The sequence below is a fragment of the Pinus tabuliformis genome, chromosome 1_1, assembly GCF_031772625.1.
Source record: "Pinus tabuliformis cultivar Carrire ecotype Pingquan chromosome 1_1, CPIR1, whole genome shotgun sequence".
NCBI classification, from domain to species: Eukaryota; Viridiplantae; Streptophyta; class Pinopsida; order Pinales; family Pinaceae; genus Pinus; species Pinus tabuliformis.
The window spans coordinates 993,572,750-993,580,848 of record NC_142297.1 but is presented as its reverse complement, the minus strand read 5'-3'; the positions used below and the strand labels follow the sequence as shown (position 1 = coordinate 993,580,848).

Sequence of the window (8,099 nt, the reverse complement as noted above, 5' to 3'; positions counted from 1 at the left end):
TAAAGAAGCAATGTTTTTCTATTATCTTTTTTATTTTAATATAAAGAAGCGGTGTTTTTTTCCCCATAAAAAAAAAACAAATATGGTATTTTTTATTGTTATACCCATCGTAGGCATGGTATTACCCATTTAGTTTTGACTTTGACTACCTATTAATTTGGTTTTGACCAGAAATTTATGCACATTATCCATTGTTTAACTTTGAGAATTCAAATTTTGTTATTTTTTATAATTATTTAAATATATTTATTTGTAAGGTGATTGGTTGAGGCGGGGTTGGAATTTGCGGGGCAAATGCTTATCATAGGGCATTTTGGCTTTAATTACGTTTAATTTTTTTATCTAAACTTCATTCATGATGTGCTTTTAAATTTAAAAAATGTATTTTTGATGGTCCACATTCATTTGAAAACGTCATACATATCTTTGTTGGCATTAATAACCTGCGGATAAGATCTATCAGTGCTTAATACCCCGCTGAAGGAAAAATTTCAACATCTTTTGACAAATTAGCAGTTGGTCTCCTCCATTTCCAACACCTTCCAAATTATATACTTTTGCATCCTAGAGAAACTTGGGTGCAAAATCTGCCACTTTTGAGATTATCGTTGAGTCATCTCAGATGATGAAAAATCCTAGTGGGCGAAGAATGCGATCCACCTCTAGTTATTGTCTTCTATTTGGCAACCTCTACCATCGTCTTTATAGTATGAAAACAATTGGAATGCATGAACCAAATCATATGTACGTGTATAAGTAGAAAATGGATTACACTAATCATGAAAAGATCCAATCAAGCCTCTGGCATAGATAGCAAGTAAAGTATTCCTTGAGCTTGGATGAATTATATTCATCACCCAAATTGGGCTTGTTCTTAAAGCAACATAAAATCCGCCATAGAAAGAGACCATATCCATTACATTTTGAATATCATATTTACTGACATTCATAAGTGTCCAATATTCATTGACTTCCCTCTACCAAAATGTTGTGTCTGCACTAAAATTTTCAGCAGTAATCCCTATTTTCTCATGTCATTTAGGGAAGAATGATAAACACTCTAGCAATGGAGGAATTTATCGATTGTTCTCTTCTTCTGGATTTAAAGTTAGAATATTTTGTAATGGTTTATGTGATCATGTGACTGATCACATGAGAGGAGGCTTTTATATTTTTCTTTCTGTAATTGGCATGCCTTATGTCCTTGCTTGAACCAAATTGTTATTTGAACTTGATGAACAATAAAAATTCCCACACGTTTAAGCTATCAGACATCAACTTCTCTCTTTATCCTTCCTATAAGCAAGAGGTGTAGAATACACAAAGTAACCACTAGCTCTTAAAAGGCGATCCACTTGTTTCAATAGAACACCATCATTTTCGTGTCAATCGACATGACAACGTGAACAATGGCCCATTTCAAATGAATTGCTTGGATAAGGTAGTTGTATTGTACCAAGAACTGCAATCATGGCACCAATTGCTCATTCAAGAGAAAATTCAATCTGATTCTCATGCCCATCCTTTGGATCAAATGACATTTTTATATACCTAGTGGAAGTAGATAAGCTGTAAAACTTGCAAAACCACAACCAACATCAAGAATTTACACCACTTCTGTGGCTCTTAAATCCCCTGTTCCATTAGTTATCATGTTTCCTAACCTTTGGATGTACTTTGAAGCTCGATGCTTGAAATGAGTACCACCAGCATAGTTTACCCTGCTTATGCACCCAATTTTCCCCACCTTTGATTTTTTGCTAGATGTGAGTGGTTCATATTGCTTCGCCACACATAATCTTTACTAATTAGCCATTTTATCGGGATCTTGTGTTCTTTGGAAGGATATGTTAAAAAAAATATCGTTCCTCAAGTGGATTGGACAATTTTCTTTCGAAATTCACTCTTCGAAAATAATTCAAAATTTTGAGTGTTGATATACTTTAAATCATTACAAGGAACATACTCAATACAATTCAATAAGAAAACATTCATTTATTCTATAGGTATCTTTAGCACATCAGCTCTAAAATTGAAAACCACCTTGTCACTTAACCACTACTTCCCAGTTGAGATTAATGGTACTTGCATATAGATCACATGATTGGTGCCCAATAATATTCCAAAAAAACAGAACTATCATCAATGTGAAATCCAACACAACCACCTTCCCTGATTGGACGATTGGACATCTAATGTAGAGGAAAGTGAAAGCCCCATATTTAAATGCAAACATTAACAAGACGAAACAAATTAGCTAGCCACGTATAAGCCCATCTTTTCAGTATACTATTTTTCACCTTATTAAACATGAATTTCAGTGGAAAACAACTGAATTAGTGAAAATCCCTTCAAAACGAATCTTTCACTAGACTATTTTGCACCTTATCACACACCCGCGAATTTCAGTTGAAAACAACTGAATTAGTGAAATCCCTTCAAAACAAGTCAAATGGCCTTCGAACTTGTAGATTTGAATAAAACTTGTTTAGATACGGGAGAGAGGTTTATGGAGTAAGAATATTGGAATTTACCAAGGAGATTCGGTAGTAAAAAAAATACAGATTTAATAATGTTTCGTGTTACTTTGTCAATGTGACATGGCGTGATGCTTTCAGAAATTTTAAAAGCCTATTATTAAAGAGCTCAAAAGCTTGAGACTGAACGAATGTATAAAAAATCAAGTTTGCATAATTCTCATAAAATGTCCAAGGTTGATTTAATGTAGTTTTTAATTGTCCACCAATATGTCATATCATAAGCTTATGATATATTTGGAGAGTTTTGGAGCAACATTGCATTGTAGGAGATGGTTTTCTGAATCTTAATAAGATTTTATTATTTTGGTTTTTTTAAATGAAGATCACGTCTTCAACATCCCATAAGGCAAGTGGTTGTGAAAGTGGTTCAAGTTTTTTTTGTTTTGGAATTTGTTTTTTTTTAACAATCCAATTTCCAAATTGGTGATTTCTCGAGTAATAGAGTACTCATTTATTATAAATTTAGTATTTTCATTTTTAAAAGGTTCACATACTATGCATTCAATATTATTAATATTAGTGTGTATCTCATGATCCAATGACGAAATATATATTGTAAAATATACACTTTATTTTTTAAATCTAATAGTATATATTGAATTATGTAAATGACATTATAAATTATATAAATTAATTTACTTTTGAGATTTTATTGATAACATTCAATAGCTTTATTATTATTGGTCATCTTATATGTCTCATAAGACCTAAAATGTAAACAAAAAAAAATCCTTATGACAGGTAAAAAGTAATCCAAATTCCAGGGTGAGTTGAGGTCTTATTATGGGTTGTTTAGTAACTTCCATTTCTATTAGTTACTAATTTTTAATTTTTTTTTAATTTTTTATGTTTTTCATTTAAATTTTAAATTTTAAATTTTTCCTTTTTTATTGTTTCTATGTTGATAAATTATAATTTATTATATTAAAAACATATTTTAATAAATTTAATTATAAAAAATTATATATTAATAAAAAATCAAACATATATATTAAAATGTATACATGTTTTTTTCCCGTGGAAAAAGTCGCAATTTCTTTATTGATAAGAATCTGCATTTTGCAGATGCATTGCATATACAATATTCAGGCCTCTGCCTGTCGATGACCAAAAACATTTCAAAACTGTGTTCCACCTCATGTATGAGGCTTCGATTAAAAGTCTGTGAGTTGTAGCTCTTCGCAGAGAGCCTTACTATGTTGTAAGATAAAGTAAATAAACAGTGAATAATTACATATGGCCATTCAAAATTGTGGATCCAAAAGTGAAAAAAAGCAATAAACTATTGAAAATTGTCATATGCCAGGTTCTATAAATGACCTATGATAGTACTGATAGGTGTTTCCGTCTCTTTCCTCAACGATCAACCATGTGGTGTCGTCCCTGTGCGCAGCCTCTTTGGATAAGATGTTAGCGGCTGTGTTGTGTTCCCTGTATATATGACAACATGAGAAGACATCAAAATATGATATGAGTCTAAGTGTTTCATCCAAAATATGCTTTAGAGAGTATGCATTACATTGTGCTTTTTTGTTTAACCAATTGCATATGATTTTTGAGACTTCGAACAGTTGTAAGTGAAGGTAGTTTTTGGACAAAGCAAATAAAATGAGGTTTTTGGCTGCTATGAGATCTGCAAAGTTGTTTGTACCCCTTCCCAATCCCATTTGAATTTTATAGACATGTACTTCAGACAGATGAACTATAGCCCCCCCCTCCACAACTGGCCTCTTGAGCTGATCCATCAAAATAAGAGCATGGATGGGCTTTGTTGATGGCCTTTGGTGTGATATTCCTATGGGTCAGTTGTTTGTCCTCTTCGGGGATGGAGCTATAGTCAGCTAGAAATTTGGTAGTGATAGAGGGCCAGTGGGGGGGTCTTTTATGGGATACAGAGTGGTTCCTAACAATCCATATGGCCCAGCTAAGAAGGAGTGGGATGTTCTTTTCTCTGATAGATGTAGAAGAGCACCAGTTATTCCATGCTTCCGTGAGGTGAGAGACCTGCCATTTCTTAGCGGAGGTGATCGAATTGAGGAAGTCGTTCCATAGTTCTTGTGCACATGGGCAATGGAGAAAGAGGTGGTTAGTATCCTCATTGTCGCTTTTACAGATATGGCACTAGAATGGCCTTAAGAATGATATTTTCATTAGGTTGGCCCTAGTCGGGGCTTTGTTGTGGAGTATGGACCACATGAGCAGTTTGGTTCGAGGGGGTGCCTTCAACTTCCACATCTGCTTCCACCACTGCACCAGTTCCTGTGGCTTGTGTCTCTCCATCAGCACTTGGTAGCCTATGTTGGGAGAGTAGGTACCATGTTTTGCATGTGCCCAGATGAGCTCGTCTTCGCCCTCCGTTATTCTAATATGAGCCTCTGTCAATGCATTTATGTAATTACGCCATTCCTGCTGTCAGCATCGTGGAATATTTAGGTCAGTGGCCATTCTCCAGGCCTGCTGAAAGATGGTAGTATGTACCTCGTTTGCGATCTGATTGATGAATAGTATGCCATTGACCTGTAAGTGACCTCTCAGGCCCTCCGAAAGCCTGTGTGTATTACCACATCCCACCCATGGGTCCGTGCCTATCTGTATCTGTGCCCCTACTCTAATTCTCCAAGTCAGGCCACTTCGAATGAGCTCCTTAGTGTTATTGACTGCCTTCCATATGATGGAGATGTTACTCATCCTGGTGTCTTGTATGATCCATGCTTGCATGCTTGATGGATGGATGTATTTGGACACTGCTACCTTCGTCCAGAGACTATTGTTGATGAGCAGTTGCCACCCTAACTTAGCAGCCAAGGCTTTTGAGAAGGTTTCCAGCCTCTTTATACCCCAACCTCCCCAGCTCTTTGGTAGGGCCAGTGACTCCCAGTTTGTCCATGCAAAAATTCTCCCTGGTTGATTCCCTTTCCATAGGAACCGACAACATATGTTTTGTAGACGAGACAGGATGCCTCTGGGGATCCATGCCAATGTCATCCAGTAAACAGGTGTGGCTTCTAAAACCGCCTTGATGAGGATCAACCTCCCCGCTCTGGAGAGATATTTGTGGTACCAGATGTTGAGCCATTTCTCCACTTTTGATATGAGCCACGTCCAGTCAGCGATCTTGTAGCCAAGGGGTTTTAGCCTATATCCAAGATACCTTAACCCTTCTTCAATAGGCACTTCAGTAAAGTTAAATCTCCTGAGAGAAAATTGGACCTCATGCGGGGAGCAACCGGTGGTAGTAATAGTAGACTTTGCCTCATTCAATACCATGCCCGTGGCTTTAAGGAAGATGCCGAGGGAATGGTGTAAAGAGGTGGTGTCCCCAATGCCTCCATTTAGTATGATCAATACATCGTCCCCAAAAATAAAGTGATTAAGGGTGCAGTCAATATTAATCTTTATTCCTCTTATATGCCCTCGTCTGCAATCCTCTCCGATGGTTCTGCTGAGACCCTCCATGATAAGAAGGAATAGTAGAGAAGAGAGTGGGCATCCCTACCTTAGGCCTCTTTCTGCATGGAAAAAAGGGGAAGCTGAGCCATTGATGAGCACACTGAAGGATACATTCGTGATACAGCATAGGATCCATTTGATGAAAGAATAGGGGAACCCAAGATGAGTTAACAGTAAATGGAGGTAGAGCCAGTTTACCCTATCAAATGCTTTGGACAGGTCAATTTTTAGTATCATACCTTTGAGTTTCCTGGTCTGGATTGAGTCGAGAAGCTCTTGTGCAATGCCCACTGCCTCATGGATTTGTCATTTCTGTAGGGAATCAAACTGTTCTGGGGATATATGGGTGGATAGAATGGGCTTGAGGTGATTAGCAATGATTTTGGCTATGATCTTGTAAATGCAGTTGCACAGGGAGATGGGTCTGAAGTCATCAAAGGATGAGGGGTTATCAGATTTGGTAATAAGGACTATGAACATAGAGTTGAAGCTCTCCCACATTTACCCCTCACTCTACATTCTTCAATCAATCTCAAGAGGTCAGGTCCTAGAATGTCAAAGAAAGCAGAGTAAAACTCCACAGTCCATCCATCTGGTCCAGGACTCTTATCTTTTTTTAGCCATTTGAGGGTTGCTTCCACCTCTCCCAGAGTCACCTCCTTTGTCAGATCCTGCTCTGCTTCCTCATCCATGAACTTGGGGAAATTCTGAACTATACGCATGACCTCCGCGAGGTTAGCAATAGGGGGCTCTTTGTAAATTTCTTGGAAGTGAGCTCTTGCAAGGGATGCAAGTCCCTGGAAGGTTTTAACGGGGCTACCGTCCTCTTTCTTGAGCTCCCAAATGGTATTAATTTCCTTTCTCCCATTAGCATGTCTATGGAAGAACTTGGTATTTTCATCCCCTACTTTGAGCCATATAGCTCGACTGCGCAGCCTCCAGCTTTCCTCTCTATCTTTTAGTACTTGTGCCCTTTTTTGGAGTAGGGCACCCAATTTGTCCTTTTGTTCTTGAGAACTTAGTATCCCCTCCAATTCCTCTTCCATTTTGACTATTTCTTCTTCTGCTAAATTGAGCTGGTGCTCGTCCTGTTCCTTTTTCCTCCTGGCCCCTTCTTTTGAAAGCTCCTTTAGGGCGTTCATGTTTCATGAAAAACTTTCAGCTATAAGGCCTTCCAAGCCCACTGCATGAGCCTTCCAATAGTCGCTCACTACCTTCATGTAACTATCATCCTTTAGCCATGTAGAATTGAACTTATAGGGAGCCTTTGGCTTGCTATGGGCAGTTTGTAATTCCAGATATATAAGCCTGTGGTTTGAGATCCCCCCAGAACCTACCCACTGTCTAAGGTGGTGACCTTTGTTGACCAGGGCTTCTCGGATGAGAAAGTGGTCCAATCTTCTGACCAAACTAGCCTCTTCGGTTCAGTTGTTCCTCCAGGTGGGCTAGATCTTTGTAGTAGGAATGTCAATAAAATTATGGGAGTCTAGTAAGTTCTTGAAAAAAGCCGACAGAGTGTCCATTTGTGCATTGTGGCCCCAGGATTCCGCGAACCCCATTGAGAAGTTTAGATCACCTTCGAGGATGATATTATCTCGTTGCAGGGTGGGGGAGGTAAGAAAATTCCTCCAGTAACCCTCTCGGTCTCGGCAAGGCCCATAGATGTTGAAGAGCTTGAAACTGGTTTCCAAGGTTGATGAGTAGATGTCTACTCCCAGGTAACCAATCCCTCTCCAGACATTTAATAGCTGTATAGAACGGGAGAAAACGCCTAAAGATATCCCCCCTAATCTGCCTGTTGCATCGAGGGAGTGAAAGGACTAGTTCGGGAGCTAGGATTCTAGGAGGGGCATGATGGAACTTGTTGGTCCAAGTGTTTCTTGAAGGAAGATGATGTCCATAGGTTCAGTAGTTAACAATCATCTCAGTGCTAGTTTTTTCCTGGGGCTAGCTAGCCCCCTGCAGTTAAAGGAAAGGATCTTCATGGAGGGAGGGGGGAGGGGGCATCCTCTGCTCTAAGACCCCAAGGGATTAAGGACTGTCTGCCTGAGACAACTTCTTCTCTAGCCTGATGTTTAGCCCTGGTGAGCTGGGAAGGTCGACCGCGGG

At 38.7% G+C, this 8,099-nt stretch overlaps 1 protein-coding gene and 1 pseudogene across 1 annotated transcript; both read right to left on the bottom strand.

Annotated features, from left to right (window-relative positions):
• Positions 1-459: 459 nt before the first annotated feature.
• On the bottom strand, positions 460-2,236 carry LOC149217893 (putative methyltransferase PMT6 pseudogene; annotated as a pseudogene).
• Positions 2,237-4,952: 2,716 nt separating this feature from the next.
• LOC149217892 (uncharacterized) lies at positions 4,953-5,996 on the bottom strand. The gene has a single exon (XM_089390401.1). It carries the CDS (start codon positions 5,994-5,996, stop codon positions 4,953-4,955), a length of 1,044 nt encoding a protein of 347 aa, XP_089246527.1.
• Positions 5,997-8,099: the final 2,103 nt, after the last annotated feature.